The following is a 24,210-nucleotide window of genomic DNA, read 5'->3' as shown; positions in this document are numbered from 1 at the left end:
CTCCGCCCCTCGTGATGTCATGGCCCGCCCCTTGTGGCATCACGGCCCGCCCCTTTCAATACATGTCTATGGGAGGGGGCGTGGCGGTCGTCACGCCCCCTCCCATAGACTTGCATTAAGGGGACGGGCCAAGATGTCACGAGGGGCGGAGCCATGATGTCATGTTGCTCCGTCCCCCGTATTGCCCGTCATTACGCACAGAGCAAACTCGCTCTGTGCTGTAATGAGAGCGGGGTGCCGCAGCGGGGATCCCCGGGGGTCCCCAGTAGCGGGACCGTGGCGATCTGACATCTTATACCCTATCCTTTGGATAGGGGATAAGATGTCTAGGGGCGGAGTACCCCTTTAAAGGGACAGTTAACTTAGAAATAAAATAGAATCAAGAAACGAAAGAAAAACAAATATATTTTATATATTAACCGGCAAGCAAACAGTCTTGAATAAATTTGACAGAGAAAATTGGTGCCCGTGTCCTATTAATTCCAGAGAATGAGTAGGCTTAGCTTGTGGGTCTGGTTTTCATTGCAGACAGTCATGAAGAAAGATTACTGCTGCAAAAGCTGCCCTGCAACCAAGGATCGGTATAACCTGAAAGGGGGGAGCACAAAATGTATGTCATACCTAGGACACATACAGAAGACAGGTTTCTAATTTTTTGTTCAACATTCAGGTTGGGATATTGGAGTTTACAGTCTCAGAAAATAATAGGTTATAATCATCATAGTTAGTGCATTTTTGATATGTAGTTTTTATTTTTTTTCAATGCTACCTCCTAAAAATGGGATGTAATTTAATAAAAACTCCACAAAACATACATTTTAGTTGCATTCACTCTACCAAGTAAACAGGTTAAGATTTTTAGAAACAGATTGCAAGCATGCAATGTCCAGCAGAGAGAAAAAGATCCCTAAAATATGTTAAATTCTTAGATCTTTTCCATAAATATGAAAAAGCATTTCAATACAAGGTAATATTTCCTTACACTATGTCCACCTTTCAGTTGTACTATCTATTAAACATTTCTTTGAAGCCCTGAATGGTTTTTTCTATGCCAATATTCGGAATTTGAAATCACAAGTAGAAAAAAATAATGGCAGAAATAACAATTGAATGGTAATTATTAGTCGCTGAGAAATTTCCTCTTCTTCTTTGTAGATAAATGAATATCATTGAGGTACTGATAGAGAAGATGGGGCATATACTTTAACAGTTTCATCCCACGCACAGTCTGCTACCTGTAAGATAAAAAGGAAAAACCTCCTTAATACAAAACTGTATATAAGATAATAAACTGCACCCCCCCCCCCCCTCAAAGGAAAAGAGGTGTAGCTGCAAACTGTCTAGTTCTGTTCTCTTTTAGTTATATTATCTCTTACCCACTGTAGCCAAGGACTACAGTTATGACTAGCTTAATGACATATCAGTACAAAACAAAACAAAGTAAGTATTCTAAATGTACATCATAATGATATGACTTGGATGATGGAGTGTTGTAGACTGAGCTGTATGATGTAATAACCCCTTCCCGACCCTCACTGTATATATGCAGGAAAAGTTGCAGGGGTGCGCATTGATGGGGAATCTTCTGCATATTACAACTGATATTCTGCTACAACAGACTGGATCAGGGATGTTGCAGTCAACAGCGGTTCTGATTGCTTGGGATCTGGGTGCAGACCCTCCACCACCCCAAGCAATGTATGGACTTGGAGGGGGGCTCAATTCAGCAATCGACGGGTGTCTCAGCACTCACACCACCAGTAATAAAAATTTCTGACATATCAAAAAGTCTGTAAATAGGATTACTGCCCTTTAAAAGGATAATGTGATCAGACACAAAACACTGCAATACATAAGTACTGTAGTGTATTATGCAAGCAGTACTTTTTGTCCCCCTTGTGGGACAAAAGATAAAAAAGTTTAATAGACTATGAAAATTCTAACATATTTGTAAATCACTTTATTTGCCAAAGTGACTTCTTACCCCAGAAAAAAAACTTGGCTACTAGGTGTTGGGGAATAGAGAGGGGGGCTTAGAATGTGCTCTCTGCATGCAATCTTTCAGTGCTTAGTGTAACCCCTTCATTGCTGCAGCTATTTCTTGAATTTATGCTTACATACACCATGCAAACCAAGTGCATCAGTAACCCCCTTCTGACTGCACATGCCATCTGTAGTACTGTACTGCATAATCCCCAGCACAGAGTTGTCTGTTCAGTGCACTTACACTAGCACTATGTCATGGAAAAGCAGTAAGGTTGGAATGTTGTGCTATACAGTAATTGGCTAAGGAAGAGAGGAAGTCCTATGGGTGTACTACTGGCAAACATCCCAGCTCTGGCCCCGCCCCTTGATATGGAGAGAATGAGAAATAGCTGTGCACCATGGAGGGGTCTCTCAATGGCGCAATAACAGCAGTGAGCCCACTTTGAAGGGTTAAAGGGGTTATCCAGGAATAGGAAAATAGAGCTATTTTTTTTCTAAAAACAGCACCACACCTGTCCTCAGGTTGTGTGGGGCATTACGAATTGGCTTCATTGACTTCAATGAAACTGAGCTACAATGCTACACGCAACCTGAAGACAGGTATAGTGTTGCTTTTTGAAGTTCTGTTGCTTTAATCCTGGATAAACCAATTAATCTAGAAAATCCAGGCAGATTTTTTTAAACTTCCTTAAAACTACAGGTAAACTTTAAAGGCTCAACCCCTCTGACTGTAAAAACTAGTTTTAAAATGTCTCAAAATCTTTTTCTGTAAAAAAAAAACAAAAACACAACAACAACAACAACAACAACAACTAATAATAATAATCAAGGATGCGGTCTATAAAAAGGTGGTAGTAAGTTTAGAATGACCAGACCTCCTGCAGTTCTAGTGAACCAAACTTAGATGCAGCCTTATTGGGGGAGATTTATCAAAACCTGTGCAGAGGAAAACTTGCCCAGTGGCCCATAGCAACCAATCAGCTTGCTTCTTTAATTTTCATGAAGGCCTGTGAAAAATGAAAGAAGCAATCTGATTGGTTGCTATGGGCAACTGGGCAAGTTTTCCTCTGCACAGGTTTTGATAAATCTCCCCCATTATGCTTGTCTTAAACCAGCTTAACCCCTTAAGGACCACGGGTTTTTCCGCTTTTGCAGTTTAATTTTTTCCTCATCACCTTCTAAAAATCATAACGCTTTCCTACAGACTCATATGAGGGCTTATTTTTTGTGCCATCAATTTTACTTTGTAATGACATCAATCATTTCACCACAAAATTTACGGTGAACCCAGAAAAAAATATTTTTGGGACAAAACTGCCATTTTGTAACTTTTGGGGGCTTCAGATTCCACACAGTGCACTTTTTGGTAAAAATGACACCAAATATTTATTCTGTAGGTCCATACGATTACAAAGATACCCAATTTATATAGGTTTTCTTTATTTTACTACTTTAAAAAAATTATAACTACATGCACCAAAATTAGTATGTTTAAAATGTTCCTCTTCTGACCCCTATAACTTTTCATTTTTTTGCATGTAGTTATAATATTTATTCTGTAGGTCATACGATTACAAAGATACCCAATTTATATAGGTTTTCTTTATTTTACTACTTTAAAAAAATTATAACTACATGCACCAAAATTAGTATGTTTAAAATGTTCCTCTTCTGACCCCTATAACTTTTCATTTTTTTGCATACAGGGCGGTATGAGGGGTAATTTTTTGTGCCGTGATCTGAAGTTTTTATCGGTACCATGATTGTTTTGATCTGACTTTTTGATCCCTTTTTATCATTTTTTTTAGGGTATACAAAGTGAAAAAAAAACGCAATTTTGGACTTTGGAATTTTTTTACATGTACACCATTGACCGTGCTTTGCCAGGCTTTATCATTCACAGTGCACCAGCCAGCACTACAGGGCAGGTAAGCCCGCCCCCCCTATACCTCACTAGTGGATTGCCCCCCGCGATCGTGCTGCGGGGGGGGGGGGGGGCAATCCACCCCACTGGACAACCAGGGAGCAGTTATAGGTACCTTTAGATGCCGCTGTCATCTTTGACAGCGGCGATCTAAAGGATTAAAAGCCGGCCGCGGCATGATTGCTGCATGTCGGCTATTAACGCTGTCCTTCAGCTACAAGAATCAGCTGATGGCCAGCCGGTATGACGTGGGCTTGAGTCGGGAGCCCGCGCCATACCCTGATAATGGCACATGGACGTGTTTACACGTCCTTGGTCATTAACCAGTTAAACAATATAGTAATACCTATGCATCATTCCAGCGCACTCACTGAGAAATCCAATCTATCTAAGGCTACAAATAATCTCTAAGGGATCAATGCAATAAAACTCTGCATTGTGGCAAACCATAATAAATGTATTATCTCATCAGAAATGGTTGTGAAACATAAGCAATATTTACTATAGTGTATTATCCTGGCACACTTGTGACATATATAACAAATTCTAAAATTGTATTAAGCTAAATGGTTTCCCTACTAAATATAGCCAAAACCTATATGAGCAGTAGGGACATAAAATGAATGACTGTAAGATATCCTGCTTATCTGAAGCACAAGTACACTGCACACAAGCAGTACGTATACTGGAATGTACTGGTAAATCAATTCACTGATCTAGTAAGATTACCAGACCAACAGAATATGAAATGGAGTCACGGGAGATGAAGTTAAATTGATAATTGACTTCTTCTCAGCCATGGAATTTAGCTTGATAGAAATACTATCGCTCACAATACATAGTATTGACATGATGATCCTCATACTGCTTGTGTCATGGTCCTGATTTTTACTTCATGTTAATACAAAAGTGATACTATGACTTGAATACAAAAGATATGATAAAGAAGTTTCAAAAAGGCCATCTTTAAAAGTAAAAAAATTAACAAAAATACTGAAGAGGCTGTGATATTGATTGGCTTTAATAAAGATATATTGCAAACACACATTAAGAAAACCAATGCATGCCTCTTATAGAATTTGTCGCTTCTGGCTGACCGTGTGCCGCAAATATAAATCCATACCAGCTATGAGTAATACACTGAAAAAACAATCAAAAGCATAACTACTGAATAATAATCTTCTTTATTGAACTCACTTTAAAAATCACAAAAATATATGACAAAGCATGAATAGGAAATAAAGTCCTAAAAATGTAGGGCAGTTGCTCCATAGGGTTGATTACAAATATTGTTACAGCGGGCAATAGGTAGCCACCATTTAATATAAAATATACATTAGCCTGGGACTCAAAATCATGTCAAGAAATGTCCAATGGAATGGAATCTAAAATAGAATATCTGGCTATACAAAGTAGTTGGCCTTTTTTAAGATCGAATAAAAACTGTTTTAGATATCCTGTTACAGAATTCTGCATTAATAGAGGGAAGTCATCATTTAGGCTAGTCTATTAGCCAGAGCCGAGAACACCTACAAAATGTATCTACCACCATGACGGACTGAGACAAACAAAGAGTTAACTATGGCACAGCAGATATACTGCACTATATTGTCTTTTGGAGCCACTACTAGCTGAATGACCCTGAGGTGCTCATACATAAAGAAAATGCAGACTTCAAAGACAAGTCTCATAAAAAAGAATGAAACACAGCACTCACCAACTAGTCTTCTTTGTTCGTAATTTTTTTTCAGATTACACAGCAAGGGAACTCAGCTAGGATGCCGGAAGGGGTATCTATTAGCCAGAGCAGAGAACACCAACAAAATGTGTCTCCCACCATGAAGGACCCTGGACAATCCATTAATTTGATAGGGAATGTAAAATGCTTTATTTGCCCTGCAGTGGTGTAGTATAGGAACTGAACACTGAGGCCTGGTTGTACACACAGAGGAGGAGATATTCAAAAACTACTGTCATTTCTATTCCAGAGATATTAATGACACTTTTTTTTTCTCCTTGCATTTTCAAAGGGCTTTGAAAATATGAAAATATGTGACAGGGCCTAAGTACTGTATGGGACTATATCCCTTACTGGGAGATCACACATCCACATAAATGGAAGAGAACAAAAAAGATTTCTCCCTGTGTTTATTAAATTGCTGGTATACCAAATAAAAAAGAAATAAAGCTGGATAAACCTGGATGAGTATAGTGCATTAGAGTCTTTTCTTAAGTAAAGATGCTAAACACTCAAAATCATACAAAGATAAGACCACAAACACAGCCCATTCTGGTAGTAGATGAAATAACTGTTTGGAATAATTAAATCTATGGTTTGAAGTTTCGTGAAGTCATTTTATTCTGTAGCATTCAATTTACTGTGTATAAAACGTTTTAACAATGTATGTACAATGAACTGTATACAACATAAACAGTGTTTTTTTTTTTTTTAAATCCAGTGTAAGGATTACATATTTCCTTTCATACATAGTCAGTGAACTTGACACTAACTAGGCACTGGTGTAAGAGACAAGTTTGGAAATATATAATTTAGAGAATGCTTTCTTACTGAATGCTTATGAGGAAGGAAAAATCAGCCTAGCACGTGTAGTGATGCATACCATAGTAACCACGTAAGCTAGCCACTTGACAAAGAATGCTAACTTTATGCCTATAAATGAAACATGAAGAGAATCAACCATAGCATTTAATAAACCCCAAGCCCTTACTTGAAAATATCAACCAAAAATGGGAATGGAAACAGAAAAGAAGCTTAGTATCAGCCCTTTATCCAGATTTTTTTGTTACACATAAATTAGGTGAGAAGTATATGCATATGTATTTTTAAATCTGTGTAGGCTGTGAATCTTACTTTCTATTGTTAAATTGGACAGAAATGTTCTAATGTTATGTGCCTTTTGATTCCTACAGTAATGGTACTATTATATTACACTTTAATTCTGCCATTTAAAAAAATCTTTCTGCATGTTATCACAACCAGGTGTTTTATAGGAGGTACCGTATATACTCGAGTATAAGCCGACCCGAATATAAGCTGAGGCCCCTAATTTTACCCCAAAATCCCAGGAAAAGTTATTGACTCGAGTATAAGCCTAGGGTGGGAAATACATCATCCCCCCTGTCATCATCCAGACCCCCGTCATTAACACCCTCATCATCATCACCCTGTCATCATCCCCCCTTCATAATCACCCCCTGTCATCATCCCCCCCTTCATCATCACCGCCTGTCATCATCCCCTTGTCATCATCCCACACCCCCCCTTCATCATCCCCTTGTCATCATCCCACACACCCCCCCTTCATCATCCCCTTGTCATCATCCCACACCCCCCCTTCATCATCCCCTAGTCATCATCCCACACACCTCCCTTCATCATCCCCTTGTCATCATCCCACCCCCCCCTTCATCATCCCCTTCCCCCCTTCATCATCCCACCCCCCCCCTTCATCATCCCCCCTGTCATCATCCAGACCCCCGTCATTAACACCCTCATCATCATCACCCTGTCATCATCCCCCCTTCATAATCACCCCCTGTCATCATCCCCCCCTTCATCATCACCGCCTGTCATCATCCCCTTGTCATCATCCCACACCCCCCTTCATCATCCCCTTGTCATCATCCCACACACCCCCCCTTCATCATCCCCTTGTCATCATCCCACACCCCCCCTTCATCATCCCCTAGTCATCATCCCACACACCTCCCTTCATCATCCCCTTGTCATCATCCCACACCCCCCTTCATCATCCCCCCCCCCTTCATCATCCCCTTCCCCCCTTCATCATCCCACCCCCCCCTTCATCATCCCCCCTGTCATCATCCAGACCCCCGTCATTAACACCCTCATCATCATCACCCTGTCATCATCCCCCCTTCATAATCACCCCCTGTCATCATCCCCCCCTTCATCATCACCGCCTGTCATCATCCCCTTGTCATCATCCCACACCCCCCTTCATCATCCCCTTGTCATCATCCCACACACCCCCCCTTCATCATCCCCTTGTCATCATCCCACACCCCCCCTTCATCATCCCCTAGTCATCATCCCACACACCTCCCTTCATCATCCCCTTGTCATCATCCCACACCCCCCTTCATCATCCCACCCCCCCTTCATCATCCCCTTCCCCCCTTCATCATCCCACCCCCCCCCCTTCATCATCCCCCCTGTCATCATCCAGACCCCCGTCATTAACACCCTCATCATCATCACCCTGTCATCATCCCCCCTTCATAATCACCCCGTCATCATCCCCCCCTTCATCATCACCGCCTGTCATCATCCCCTTGTCATCATCCCACACCCCCCCCTTCATCATCCCCTTGTCATCATCCCACACACCCCCCCTTCATCATCCCCTTGTCATCATCCCACACCCCCCCTTCATCATCCCCTAGTCATCATCCCACACACCTCCCTTCATCATCCCCTTGTCATCATCCCACACCCCCCTTCATCATCCCACCCCCCCCTTCATCATCCCCTTCCCCCCTTCATCATCCCACCCCCCCCTTCATCATCCCCCCTGTCATCATCCAGACCCCCGTCATTAACACCCTCATCATCATCACCCTGTCATCATCCCCCCTTCATAATCACCCCCTGTCATCATCCCCCCCTTCATCATCACCGCCTGTCATCATCCCCTTGTCATCATCCCACACCCCCCTTCATCATCCCCTTGTCATCATCCCACACACCCCCCCTTCATCATCCCCTTGTCATCATCCCACACCCCCCTTCATCATCCCCTAGTCATCATCCCACACACCTCCCTTCATCATCCCCTTGTCATCATCCCACACCCCCCTTCATCATCCCACCCCCCCTTCATCATCCCCTTCCCCCCTTCATCATCCCACCCCCCCCCCTTCATCATTCCCCCTGTCATCATCCAGACCCCCGTCATTAATACCCTCATCATCATCACCCTGTCATCATCCCCCCTTCATAATCACCCCCTGTCATCATCCCCCCCTTCATCATCACCGCCTGTCATCATCCCCTTGTCATCATCCCACACCCCCCCCTTCATCATCCCCTTGTCATCATCCCACACCCCCCTTCATCATCCCCTTGTCATCTTCCCACACCCCCCCTTCATCATCCCCTAGTCATCATCCCACACACCCCCCTTCATCATCCCCTTGTCATCATCCCACACCCCCCTTCATCATCCCACACCCCCCTTCATCATCCCCTTCCCCCCTTCATCATCCCCCCCCCTTCATCATCCCCTTGTCATAATCCCACACCCCCTTCATCATCCCCTTGTCATAATCCCACACCCCCCTTCATCATCCCCTTGTCATCATCCCACACCCCCCTTCATCATCCCCTTGTCATAATCCCACCCCACCCCCTTTCATCATCCCCTTGTCATAATCCCACCCCCCCTTCATCATCCCCTTGTCATCATCCCCTCCCCCCTTCATCATCCCCTTGTCATCATCCCACACCCCCCTTCATCATCCCACACCCCCCCTTCATCATCCCCTTGTCATAATCCCACCCCCCCCCCTTCATCATCCCCTTGTCATAATCCCACCCCACCCCCTTTCAGCATCCCCTTGTCATAATCCCACCCCCCCTTCATCATCCCCTTGTCATAATCCCACACCCCTCCCTTCATCATCCCCTTGTCATAATCCCACACACCCCCCCTTCATCATCCCCTTGTCATAATCCCACACACCCCCCCTTCATCATCCCCTTGTCATAATCCCACCCCCCCTTCATCATCCCCTTGTCATAATCCCCCCCCCTTCATCATCCCCTTGTCATAATCCCAACCCCTCTTCATCATCCCCTTGTCATCATCACCACATGTCATCAGCCCCCCCCCCCCTTCATCATCACCGCTTGTCAATGTCTGATACAGTGGTCTTCAACCTGCGGACCTCCAGAGGTTTCAAAACTACAACTCCCAGCAAGCCCGGGCAGCCATCAGCTGTCCGGGCTTGCTTTGAGTTGTAGTTTTGAAACCTCTGGAGGTCCGCAGGTTGAAGACCACTGCGGACTTCGACATCATCCAGCCCCCCCTCTCACCCCCTTTAGTTCTGTACTCACCTCCGCTCGGCGGGACGTTAGGGTGCGCAGCAGGACTGTCTGGTGGGGAGGTCGTCCCCACATCATCCCCTTGTCATCATCCCACACACCTCCCTTCATCATCCCCTTGTCATCATCCCACACCCCCCTTCATCATCCCACACCCCCCTTCATCATCCCACCCCCCCTTCATCATCCCCTTCCCCCCTTCATCATCCCACCCCCCCCTTCATCATCCCCCCTGTCATCATCCAGACCCCCGTCATTAACACCCTCATCATCATCACCCTGTCATCATCCCCCCTTCATAATCACCCTGTCATCATCCCCCCCTTCATCATCACCGCCTGTCATCATCCCCTTGTCATCATCCCACACCCCCCCCTTCATCATCCCCTTGTCATCATCCCACACACCCCCCCTTCATCATCCCCTTGTCATCATCCCACACCCCCCTTCATCATCCCCTAGTCATCATCCCACACACCCCCTTCATCATCCCCTTGTCATCATCCCACACCCCCCTTCATCATCCCACCCCCCTTCATCATCCCCTTCCCCCCTTCATCATCCCCCCCCTTCATCATCCCTTTGTCATAATCCCACACCCCCTTCATCATCCCCTTGTCATAATCCCACACCCCCCTTCATCATCCCCTTGTCATCATCATCCCCTTGTCATAATCCCACCCCACCCCCTTTCATCATCCCCTTGTCATAATCCCACCCCCCCTTCATCATCCCCTTGTCATCATCCCCTCCCCCCTTCATCATCCCCTTGTCATCATCCCACACCCCCCTTCATCATCCCACACCCCCTTTCATCATCCCACCCCCCCCTTCATCATCCCCTTGTCATAATCCCCCCCCCCCTTCATCATCCCCTTGTCATAATCCCACCCCACCCCCTTTCATCATCCCCTTGTCATAATCCCACCCCCCCTTCATCATCCCCTTGTCATAATCCCACACCCCTCCCTTCATCATCCCCTTGTCATAATCCCACACACCCCCCCTTCATCATCCCCTTGTCATAATCCCACACACCCCCCCTTCATCATCCCCTTGTCATAATCCCACCCCCCCTTCATCATCCCCTTGTCATAATCCCACCCCCCCTTCATCATCCCCTTGTCATAATCCCACCCCCCCTTCATCATCCCCTTGTCATCATCATCACATGTCATCAGCCCCCCCCCCCTTCATCATCACCGCTTGTCAATGTCTGATACAGTGGTCTTCAACCTGCGGACCTCCAGAGGTTTCAAAACTACAACTCCCAGCAAGCCCGGGCAGCCATCAGCTGTCCGGGCTTGCTTTGAGTTGTAGTTTTGAAACCTCTGGAGGTCCGCAGGTTGAAGACCACTGCGGACTTCGACATCATCCAGCCCCCCCTCTCACCCCCTTTAGTTCTGTACTCACCTCCGCTCGGCGGGACGTTAGGGTGCGCAGCAGGACTGTCTGGTGGGGAGGTCGTCCGGTGGGATAGTGGTTCCGGGCTGCCATCTTCACCGGGGGGCCTCTTCTCCGCGCTTCGAGCCCGGAATAGAGGCGTTGCCTTGAAGACGATGCAGAGGGACATTGGTAACGAACGTCCCTCTGCGTCGTCGTCAAGGCAACGTGACTATTCCGGGGCCGGGCCCGAAGCGCGGAGAAGAGGCCCCCCGGTGAAGATGGCACCCCGGAACCACTATCCCACCGGACGACTTCCCCACTGGACAGTCCTGCAGCACCGGACCCGCGCACCCAAACGTCCCGCCGAGCGGAGGTGAGTACAGAACTAAAGGGGGTGAGAGGTGGGGCTGGATGATGTTGAAGGCCGCAGTGGTTTTCAACCTGCGGACCTCCAAACTACAACTCCCAGCAAGCCCGGACAGCCGATGGCTTATACTCAAGTATATACGGTACCAAAACATATATACAGTACTCTTTATACGGTACTCTTTAACAAAACATTGTGACAGTGTGCTATTGTAATGGACATAGGTCAGAACGGAATGCAAGTGGTCAGTTATTGGTTGTAGCATTAAAACATTACTCAGTTGGTATTAAATAGCTTAAAGGGGTTACCACCTATGGACATTCACTTCTTCTTAGAATGTTCCCTGATACTAAGCTGATCAAAGGTGTCCTGCTACTGGAACCCCCAGGAATCAGTTATGTGGAGGAACCTGCCAACAAGATCAGAGAGGACCTTTTTAGCTTCTCTTCGCTCTGCTATTAGTTAATGCTTGTGGAATGGAAAACCACTTGGGTTCCCTATCAGTGTAATTGAAAATTTTCTTTTTTTTCTAAACCAGACAAACCCTTTAATGTGCATCATTAAACATGTACCACATCATTACATCACTAGCACTACCCTACTTTCCCAACATCGATAGCCAAGCTTTAATGGTCTATGCTACAGTCTCAGATTTTCCATACAAGGTCTTCGTGGCTCTGCTCATTTGGGGAAGCTTTTAATGTCTTGTCCTGAAGGAATCCCATATTTGGAAATGTATATACAGCTCCTGCTCTGAGCCAAATTTTAGAAGGTTAAAAATGGGGACATCATCTGTAGACTATCGACTTTGAGGTACTTTGTACTGCACTACTGAACCTTGAACCACCATAGCCATGTGGTTCTCTTGTTAAAGCATTTTCACATGATATCCCTATGTAATAAGGGATGTGCAGCCAGCAACTGTAGACAGCAAAAATCTGCATTAACTATCATTATGCCCCCCCCCCCTTGTATGATGCTCTATGAGATCAGCAGTTGTTTACAGTGAAAGTTGGGCCATGTAATGGGTCCCTAAGGCCTGGGCTACATAGACTAATATTAACTACAGAGCTAAAGCTGCAAAGAAATACATTTTACTACATTACATTTTGCGGACTGCAGCTGACTCTCCCTTCAACATCAATGAACTGTGCTTCAATAGGTCTCACTGCCGTCCAGGCCTTATTCTACAGTCAGTCAGTGATAAGTTCTTTGTTCTTTTATTCTTGTGCTACAGGTACATTTTTGTTTGTTAGATATAGGCAAGCAGGTTAACAGGTTACCCTATTATAGTGGCCAATGTGTGAATGGGACAAATTATATCAAATACAAAGAACAAAGCACACATTTTCTCCAGACTTGTTGCTTTACATGAATAGGTACATATGGGATACATCCAGGTTATTAATAAAGTAATAGATCTAGATTCTATATTGAGGTTGTATAGTACTTTCAGATCATTGGACCTGATGAAGAGGGGGTCTTGCCCCTCGTAACGCGTAGTCCCTTTAATAAAATCCTTGGTTTATTATTATTTTTTTACTTGTCTGCTCCGCTTCTTGCCGACTGAGGCTATACATACCTCTCCCGGCTACCGCCAGCTACCATCGAGCGAGCGCCGCTACGAGGATCTTCGCTCCTGCTTCCACGGGAAAACTCTACAGATCTATATTCTAGAGATCTAGAACCTAAAAAGGGATCCTGTAGTTGTTACTAACCAGGACCGAGAACCAACTGTAAGGGATATTTTCTCTGCTATAACTGGCCTATCTACTCAAGTAGGCCAACTTCAACAAGATATATCACTGTTGCGAAATTCCCTCAGAGTGGTGCAAGCAGAACAGCGTCTTAAAGGAGATCTGTAGTGCTCTGAACTTTATCCCCTATCCGAAGGAGCACAAGAACTCCCATCTAATTTTCCACTTCTAATAGATGAAAATGGGCTAGAGGTTAAAAATAATGAGGGGATATTAAATGTCTTAGTGAAATAGTACTCCTTACTGTACGAGTCTAGATAGACGCAATGTCCCAATCAGATGGCGAAGTTCTTGAAAGAAATAAAACTCCCCAAATTATCACAAGCGGAAAGAAACTTTTTAGAAGCAGAACCGACAATACAAGAGCTAGAGCAGGAAGTTAATATGGAACCAAATAATAAGTCACCAGGAGTGGATGGCCGGCCAGTAGAAATCTACAAAGAATATGGGGAAGTCCTTCTACCTAAATTAATGGATCTCTTTAATCATGCACTAAGGGAGGGGTCCCTTCCACCATCAATGCGAGAGGCCATCATAGTGGTTATACCAAAGAAGGGGAAGGACCCTCAATTACCTGCATCATACAGACTGCTTTGTAGTGAAGTTAAGCTGCTGGCTAAAATTTTGGTGACACGCCTGAATAAAGTTATAGCAACACTGATACACCCTGATCAAATGGGGTTTATTTCAACTAGATCTGCTTTGTTAAATATTAGACATCTTTTTTTAAGTATACAAGTTCCTCCAGACTCCCCCCAAAGACAGGACCATATTTTCTTTAGATGCACAAAAAGCATTTGAGCATTTGAGTAGAATGGCTCTGTCCTTGGGCGACACTGGAGGAAATGGGCTTTGGCCCTAGATTTATATCTTGGATTCAGCTCTTATATAAAGATCCGATAGCATGCGTTAGAGCAAATGGGAAAATCTTCTAAAGATTTCCATTATCCCGAGGTACGAGACAGGGATGCCCTATCTCCCCTATTATTTGCGATTATGATTGAGCCCCTGGCAGAATATATTCGCTCCACTTCAGAGATAAAGGGGTTTCAGTGTGGAGCATATATAAATAAGATTGCCCCCTATATGCAGATGATGCATTATTGTTTTTAAATGATATGGGTCCCTTGCTTAGGGCCGCAATAGATAGGATTTCTCGATATGGAAGTCTTCCTGGGATAACAATAAATTGGGAAAAATCATTCTAAATGACGCTTGACCGTTTGGTTACTCATATTCAAATAAATGAAAGCTTAGTTATAACATGTGTCAGCCAAATTAAATATTTAGGAATAGAAGTTTCACCTGTAATTCAACATTATCAAAAGATAAATATGATCCCTCTCCTGAACCGGTTTAAGCGTAAAAGTGCAACATGGCGTAAACTAAATTTATCCCCAGTAGGTAGAATAAACCTCATAAAAATGATCTTACTGCCACAACGTTTATATATCCTAAATAATTCACCGATTTGGTTACCACTCAGCCTTTTCCAAAGAATAAATACACAATTTTGTGAACTAGTCTGGAATGGAAGGAAACCTAAATTAGAATTAGAGTATTTACAACGTCCTAAACAGGAGGGAGGTCTTGCCTTATCCAACCCATTGTGGTACTTTTTAGCAGCCCAATGTCAATATCTTAGAGGCTGGGATAAGGCAGACTCTGGGGATAGTATTAGCGCTATCTTGAGAAGTGTCCTTCCATGTAATAACTTAATAATGACCCTTGAGAAGGTGATTTAAAATACCTTTGACTTAATAAATAAAGTAGCGTAAAAAAAAAAGATCAGGGGAGTTGGGCAGGTTAATGAATAAACACCAATATAGGGAAACCATATATTCCCGGAATTAGAAAAACTTCAAGGATTTGAAAACTGGAAAAGGGCAGGAGTACTGTGGATTAAAGATTTATATAAAGGTGGCAATTTTTGCTCCTTCTCAGAGTTTCAGGAGGATTTCCGCAAACCTCGTAACACCTTCTTCCAATACCTACAGTTGAGACATGCCATCACTGCTCAACCAAAAGTCATATAAATAAAAATCAGCAGCGATCCCGCTTTGAATTTAATAATAAAAGACAACACGAATGCTGGGTTTATATCTGGATATATCAGTTAATAGCAATAAGGGGATGGGAAAACCAATCAATACCGGCTTTCCACAAATGGCGGCTGGAGGTGGGAGTTACTATTGACCAGTGGAGATCTATTTAGAAAAATGTTCCAAATCAAGCTCTGGGGAAGGGGTGAGCTTATCACAAATATATATCCTTTATAGGGTATACCAGACTCCAGCCTTTTTGCTGAAAATTGGGTACACAACAGACGCAAAATGTCCTCAGTGCTCTTATTCAGTAGCAAACTTAACCCATATGTTCTGGGAATGCCCAGTTATTCAAAATTACTGAGGAACATATTAAAACTGCTCTGGGGAGACTACTGTATAACGCCAGAAAGCTGAGTTCTGGAAAAAGTCGAATCCACCGACCAAGAGTCTATTCATTGAAAAGATGGAAAAGATAGTGGCATGGGAGAAGGTTATATATAATAAAAGAGGAAATGAAGATACATTTACTCTGATTTGGGAAAGATGGATAAATAAAATATGAGTATGCTATGAGAAATATAAATAAGGGCAGTACTGAGTTGATTGAACTGAACTTCCTTTCCTTTTTTTTTGTCACCCCCCCCCCCCCCCTTTCTCTCATTCCTCCCCACCCCTCCCTCCTCACTGCTTTGGTATAGGGACCATGACAAAAGGATTATGTATGAATATATATATATATATATATATATATATATATATGATTTACAATTGATTGATATTGATTTTGTATAAATAATTGTGTTTGTATTGATGTTGTGTTATCACCTTGTGAAAAGAGAATAGAAAACTTAATAAAAAAAAAAGGTAATTATAAAAAAAAATAGATCTAGAGTAATACACAAGCATAATAGTGTAAAAGTGGGTTCTTTGCAAAAGGTTATGTGCAGAAGAAAAAAAATAAACCCTCAACAGCAAATATGTTAATTTCTAAATAGCAGTAAATAACTGAAGCATATTTTGCATTTCATTCATAGTTTTCCTGTAAGGATGTGTCACTAACATAACACAGGCTGTTGCCTTCAGCTAAATTAGTCCATGCATACATTAATGGTTGACTTAATGACATGCACTGAACTGGAGACAAATGTTGGCATTTCTGCCTCATGGTGGTTTAAGGAGACTACCATATGGGCAAAATTGCCTATTCGCCTCCAACATCTCATAATGGATAAATAAAAAAAAGTGATTTTTAAAATGGTTTAAGGGGAAGAAAAAGTCCAATAAAAGACACATAGTAAGCATAGTACAGAACACGAATTTGTTTAACCTGGACAAATTTTGAAGACTTTATCTTACACTAATTCATGAGATATGATAACAGCCTTGTAAGTCAACTACTCCTTGTATGTCAACTTAGATTAACCTGTTCAGGACGTAGGGCGTATGCATACGCCCTGCATCCCGAGTCCTTAAGGACGTAGGGCGTATGGATGCGCCCGTGGGAATTCCGGTCCCCACCGCTAGCCGGTTGGGGACCGGGATGCCTGCTGAAATCATTCAGCAGGCATCCCGACACATCTCCGAGGGGGGTCCTGAGACCCCCCCATGTCGGCGATCGCAGGAAATCGTATGTCAATTCAGACATGTGATTTTCTGCTATTTACGGGCTGATCGGGTCTCTGGTGACCCGATTGCCTGGAAAATAGGGATGATCGGAGCTGTCAGTGACAGCCCCGATCATCCTGAAGGATAGGAGCAAGGTTGCAGTGCTGCGATCTCCTCCTATCCCCTGCCATTAGTCAGCAATGAATGCTGACCAATGGCAGTGGAAGACGGGGGTTGCCATGGAAACCCCCCGCTCTGCCCACCCCTGGATGTCGGGCAGAACAGGGGAAGAAGATGGTGGCCGGTACCTGAAGAGAAGATGCCGTGGGGACCGCCGATCATGGGTGACAGCAGCGGAGATCAGCGGCGCAGGTAGGGAAGCGTCGGGGGGGGGGGGGGTGGGTTGGAGAAAGGAAGGTGGCGGTAAAGCGATATTTACTGCTGCCCTTCTAGTGATTGCCAAACTGCAATTCCCAGCATGTCTCATCAAACTACTTTGTGATGGTCTTGTAGCCCATTCCAGCCTTATGTAGGTCAACAATTTGGACAGCTTTGGCCTTGGTGGAGAGTTTGGAATCTGACTGACTGATTTCTATGTGGACAGGTGTCTTTTACACTGCTCCTATTTTCAGCTCATTACCTCTATAAAAGACACCTGGCAGCCAGAAATCTTTTTGATTTATAGGGGATCAATTACTTATTTCACCTAGTAAAATGTAAATTAATTCATAACTTATTTGAAATGAATTTTTCTGTTTTTTTGTTGTTGTTATTCTGTGTAATTTCTTTGTTAAAATCAAATACTTTTTTCCTCCACTGTATATAGCTATGATATTGTAAAGTATTAATAAGTAATGTAAGAATAAAAAGACATTGCACTGTTACATTCTAAATATGTTACTGAGCAATAGAGAGAACAGCTGTACTGAATTTATAGAGCATCTGTCAATGCTTATGATCAATGTTCATTTAGATTTGTGGTCTTGAAAACATTTAATTAAATGATGCCTTGTTGCACTGTTTATCAACAGCAGAATGCAGCACTTAAAGAGGTACTCCGGCCCTAATACATCTTATCCCCTATCCAAAGGAAAGGGGATAAGATGTATTTGTGAGCCCTCCGCAGCGCTGCAGGCACCACATGTGTAGCGTGACGACCACGGGCCGGAGTATCGTGACATCACAACTCCGCCCCAGTTTGACATCACGCCCCGCCCCCTCAATGCAAGTCTATGGTAGGGGGGACCCCCGCGACCAGACATCTTATCCCCTATCTTTTGGATAGGGGATAAAATGTATAGGGCCTGAGTACCCCTTTAATGTGATGTGATATCCCTATGAATGTCACTCATTTTAAATCAAGACAAGGGACAAATGGTGGAGGCCTACAGGCTTGTGATAGAGACAAGGCCCTCAATGTGGTAGAGACCAGGCCCTCATTTCTGCCAGCTGTGATGAAAAGAAAAAATAACTCTCAACATCAGCAACCTTATCTGAAGCAACAGCCACAAGACAATTTCACTAGACCATGTACAGTATATGAAAATAAAAATCAGCCAATGGCAGGCACAAATTTAAAAGGCCTCTAACCTTTCAACAAACTTTTTGGGATAGGCTACCGTGTGTGTGTGTGTGCGTGTGTGCACTCTATCTATGGCTGATAAATAACTTGTATATGGCATTTGTCATTAACAGGCTTTATGACCAATTAATATTTTTTATATAGCATTACATGTTGAGAATTTTCTCTAATTAGATATATTACAAAGTTTGCTCTATTTATTTTCATTATTAATTTATGCAAAGTTTGTTAACCGCTTAAGGACACAGGGCATACAGGTACACCCTGACAGCCTGGTACTTAAGGACACAGGGAGCACGTGTATGCCCGTGGGAATTCTGGTCCCCGCCGCTCGCCGGGCGGGGACCAGACCGGGATGCCTGCTGAAATAATTCAGCAGGCACCCCCCATGGTTGGTGATTGTTGCAAACCACCGATCTATTCATATTGGCGCTTTGCGGCGACTCTTAGTCAATCGGGTCCCCGGTGACTCAGAAAAAAAGGGTGATAGGTGCCGTCCGAGATAGCTTCAATCATCCTTTAGTAGCAGGAGTGAGGTGGCACAATCATCCTGATTAGTCAGCCATTACTGGACAACTACAACTCCCAGCATGCCCTTTGATAGTTTGTGCATGCTGGGGGTTGTAGTTATGAAACAGCTGAAGGCACATTTTCCCTAAGAAAAAGTACCTCCAGCTGTTGCATAACTACAACCCCCAGCATGCACAAACTACCAAAGGGCATGCTGGGAGTTGCAGTAATGTGCCTCCAACTGTTGCATAACTACAAGTCCCAGCATGCCCGTTGGCTACAACTCCCAGCATGCACTGATAGACCGTACATGCTGGGCATTGTAGTTTTGCAAACGCTGGAGGCACACTGAATGCAAAACACTGAGTTACGTAACAAACTCTCAGTGTTGTGCAACCAGTGTGCCTCCAGCTGTTGCATAACTACCACCTCCAGCAGGCATTGACAGCCAAAGGGCATGCTGAGAGTTGTAGTCTTGCAACAGCCGGAGGTTTGCCCTCCAGGGTACATTCACACGGGCAAGGGTTTACATTGAGTTTCTCGCTGCAAGTTTGAGATGCAGCAAATATTCCGCTGCAGCTCATATTCCGGCCGGGAAACTCACTGTAAACCCACGCCTGTGTGAATATACCCTAAAAACACCACACTACACTACACAAAATAAAGGGTAAAAAACTACATATACCCCTACACAGTTACACCCCCCCCCCCCACCAATAAAAATTAAAATGCCTGGTACGGCACCGTTTCCAAAACGGAGCTTCCAGCTGTTGCAAATAACAACTCCCAGTATTGCCGGACAGCCATTGACAGCTGGAAGCCTGTTTGGTGAAACACTGCCGTAGGGTAGTTTGGGTATCGGAGGAAAGTTAAATTCTTGCATCCGGGTCCATCCCTATGCAAATCCCTAACTTAGGCCTCAAAAGCGCATGGCGCTCTCTCACTTCAGAGCCCTTGTGTATTTCATGGCAACAGTTTAGGGCCGCATATGGAGTATTTCTGTACTCGGGAGAAATTGCCTAACAAATTTTGGGGGCTTTTTCTCCTTTTACCCCTTATGAAAAGGTAAAGTTGTGGTCTAATCCAGCATTTTATTGTAAAAATTTTAAATTTTTTACACTAACATGCTGGTGCCCCATACTTATCATTTTCACAAGAGGTAAAAGGAAAAAAAGACACACAAAATTTGTAACACAATTTCTCCTGAGTAGGAAAATACCCCCTATGTGGACGTAAAATGCTCTGCGGGCGCACAACAAGGCTCAGGAGTGAGAGCGCCATGTACATTTGAGGTGATTTACAAAGGGATGGCTGGTTGTTACAGTGGATCTGACATAAACGGGAAAAAAAAAAAAAAACACCCACGTGTGACCCCATTTTGGAAACTACACCCCTTATGGAACGTAACAAAGGGTATAATGAGCCCTAACACCCCACAGGTGTTTGAAGAATTTTTGTTAAAGGTGGACGTGAAAAAAAAATTTTATATATTTTTTCACTAAAATGATGGTGTTATCCCAAATTTTTCATTTTCACAAGGGGTAATAGGAAAAAAATCCCCCCATAATTTGTAACAACATTTCTTCTGAGTATATAAATACCCCATATGTGGACGTAAAGTGCTCTGCTAAAAACCAAGAAGAGAGGGGGCTCAATCAATAATAATAAGATGGGTGCTGATCAGTGTACACATGAAACAACAACACAGAAAAAGCGTAACACTGAAAAATATCAGCACACCAAACATGTAATGCAAAGTATGAAAAATCTTTATTAATGACATACACAACCCTGTAAACAACCACACTTGGATGGTAACAGGGGAAAAAAATAAATAATTTAAAAGATATGGGCTAGAAAAGGAAGCCCAAGCACAGCTCTAGGGAAGGGCCATGAACCCCCTCACCTAGAGATTGGCACCCGTCCCACACAGTAGAAGGTTAACAAACTGCACCCAGATAATGTATATAGAATCTAGAGTATACACACAAGATGAAGGTATAGCAATATATCACAATAATTAATAATGTCTTATTATATTCAAGTTATGCTATCCCTATATACTTGCAAACTGCAGATTATAAAAAAAACACAAGCATCCCAGACTGGGTGGAGAGACCAGAGAGTAATAGCATAATAATGTGGACGGGGCCACTAGCGCTCCCAAGGCGACTTCCTTGTTTTTTTTTTATCATCTGCAGTTCACAAGTATATAGGGATAGCATAACTTGAATATAATAAGACATTATTAATTATTGTGATATATTGCTATACCTTCATCTTGTGTGTATACTCTAGATTCTATATACATTATCTGGGTGGAGCTTGTTAACCTTCTACTGTGTGGGACGGGTGCCAATCTCTAGGTGAGGGGGTTCATGGCCCTTCCCTAGAGCTTTGCTTGGGCTTCATTTTGTAGCCCATATCTTTTAAATGATTTAACAAGTGTGGTTGTTTAGAGGGTTGTGTATGTCATTAATAAAGATTTTTCATACTTTGCATTAAATGTTTGGTGTGCGGATATTTTTCAGTGTTACGCTTTTTCTGTGTTGGTGTAAAGTGCTCTGCTGGTGCACTACAGGGCTCAGAAGGGAAGGCGCCATTGAGCTTTTGGAGAGAGGATTTGGCTGGAATTGAAGGCCATGTGCATTTACAAAGCCCCCATGGTGCCAGAACAGTGGACCCCCTCACATGTGACCCCATTTTCGAAACGACACCCCTTACGGAATGTAATAAAGAGTGCAGTGAGTATTTACACCCCACAGGTGTCTGACAGATTTTTTTTTTAACAGTGGTCAATGAAAATGAAAAATTAAATTTTTCATTTGCACCGCCCACTGTTCCAAAAGTCTGTCAAACTCCAGTGGGGTGTAAATGCTCACTGCACCCCTTATTACATTCCATGAGGGGTGAAGTTTCCAAAATGGGGTCACATGTGGGTCGGGGGGTCTACTGTTCTGGCACCATGGGGGCTTTGTAAAAACACATGGCCCCTGACTTCCATTACAAACAAATTCTCTCCCCAAAAGTCCAATGGCACTCTTTCTCTTCATACTCAGAGGAAATGGGGTCACAAATTTTGGGGGCATTTTCTCCTATTACCTTTTGTAAAAATGAAAATTTGGGGAAAAAACAGCATTTTAGTGAAAATTTTTTATTTTATTTACACATTCGACTTTAACTCCTTAACCCCTTAACGACCAAGGACGTATATTTACGTCCTTGGCTGGCTCCCGCGATATAACGCGGGGTCACGCGGTGACCCCACATTATATCGGGTCGGTCCCGGAATGTATCTGATGCCGGGACCCGGGCCAATAGCGTGCGGCAGTGATCGCGGTGCCGCGCACTATTAACCCTTTAGACATGGCGTTCAAAGTTGAACGCCACATCTAAACCGAAAGTAAAACCTTCCCGGCTGCTCAGCGGGGCTGATCGGGACCACCGCAGTGAAAATGTGGTGTCCCGATCAGCTGGGACACGAGCGGAGATCCTCTTACCTGCCTCCGGCATGTCCCCTCGGCGATTGATTGCTCAAAGCCTGAGATTCAGGCTTGAGCAATCGACCGCCGATAACCCTGATCACTGCAAAGCTATGGCTTTACAGGGATCAGGGTAAAAGATCAGTGTGTGCAGTGTTATAGGTCCCTATGGGAGCTATAACACTGAAAAAAAAAAGTGTAAAAAAAAGTTAATAAATGTGATTTAACCCTTTCCTTAATAAAAGTTCAAATCACTCCCCTTTTCCCATAAAAAAAAAACACCATGTAAATAAAAATAAATATAAACATATGTGGTATCACCACATGCGTAAATGTCCAAACTATAAAAATATATAATTCATTAAACTGCACGGTCAATGGCGTACGCGCAAAAAAATTTCAAAGTCCAAAATAGTGCATTTTTGCTCACTTTTTATATCATGAAAAAAATCAATAAAAAGCGATCAATAAGTCCTATCAATGCAAAAATGGTACCGCTAAAAACTTCAGATCACGGCGCAAAAAATGAGCCCTCATACCGCCCCATACGCGGAAAAATAAAAAAAGTTATAGGGGTCAGAAGATGACAATTTTAAACGTATTCATTTTTCCAGAAGTACGACAAAATCAAACCTATATAAGTAGGATATCATTTTAATCGTATGGACCTACAGAATAAAGATAAGATGTAATTTTTTCCGAAAAATGTACTACGTAGAAACGGAAGCCCGTTTTTTCAATTTTGTCTCACAATGATTTTTTTTTCCGTTTCGCTGTAGATTTTTGGGCAAAATGACTGATGTCATTACAAAGTAGAATTGGTGGCATAAAAAATAAGCCATCATATGGATTTTTAAGTGCAAAATTGAAAGTTATGATTTTTTAAAGGCAAGGAGGAAAAAACGAAAATGCAAAAACGGAAAAATTCTCGGTCCTTAAGGGGTTAACGTGCCTTGAGGAGTGTAGTTTCCAAAATAGTATGCCATGTGTTTTTTTTGCTGTTATGGAACCATAGGGGCTTCCTAAATGCGACATGCCCCCAAAAAAACATTTCAGCAAAATTTGCTTTCAAAAAGTCAAATGTGACTCCTTCTCTTCTGAGCATTGTAGTGCGCCCGCAGAGCACTTGACATCGACACATGGGGTATATACATACTCAGAAGAGATGGGGTTACAAATTTTGGAGGGCATTTTCTCCTATTACCTGTTGTTATGTAAAAATTGTAAATTTGGGGGAAAAACAGCATTTTAGTGAAAAAATAAATTCATTTACACATCTGACTTTTACCAAAAAGTCGTCAAACACCTGTGGGGTGTTAAGGCTCACTGTACCCCTTGTTACGTGCCATGAGGGGTGTAGTTTCCATGTGGGGGTTTTCTGCTCTCTGCTGACACTGGATGCCCGTATCAGGAACTGTCCAGAGGTGTCAGCAGAGAGCACTGTGGACAAGACAAAAAAGAAATAAAAAAATAAA

The 24,210-nt window shown here is 43.3% G+C and overlaps 1 protein-coding gene across 5 annotated transcripts in view; it reads right to left on the bottom strand.

Moving 5' to 3' along the window:
- Positions 1-321: 321 nt before the first annotated feature.
- The window catches only part of PEX7 (peroxisomal biogenesis factor 7), a 257,673-nt gene continuing 233,784 nt past the window's right edge, over positions 322-24,210 (bottom strand). For 3 of the 5 annotated variants that reach the window (XM_056566644.1, XM_056566641.1, XM_056566645.1), the window contains one exon: positions 724-1,235. In XM_056566644.1, coding sequence (XP_056422619.1) covers positions 1,167-1,235 — 69 coding nt within the window. In that variant the 3' untranslated portion in view covers positions 724-1,166. Of the gene's footprint in view, positions 589-723; positions 1,236-24,210 lie in introns of those variants that run through there. The other 2 variants (XR_008891365.1, XM_056566642.1) reach the window with 2 other exon arrangements.

This window comes from Hyla sarda, chromosome 3 (genome assembly GCF_029499605.1).
Source record: "Hyla sarda isolate aHylSar1 chromosome 3, aHylSar1.hap1, whole genome shotgun sequence".
NCBI classification, from domain to species: Eukaryota; Metazoa; Chordata; class Amphibia; order Anura; family Hylidae; genus Hyla; species Hyla sarda.
Note: the sequence above shows the minus strand (reverse complement) of the source record. Positions and strands in the feature narration are given on the sequence as shown.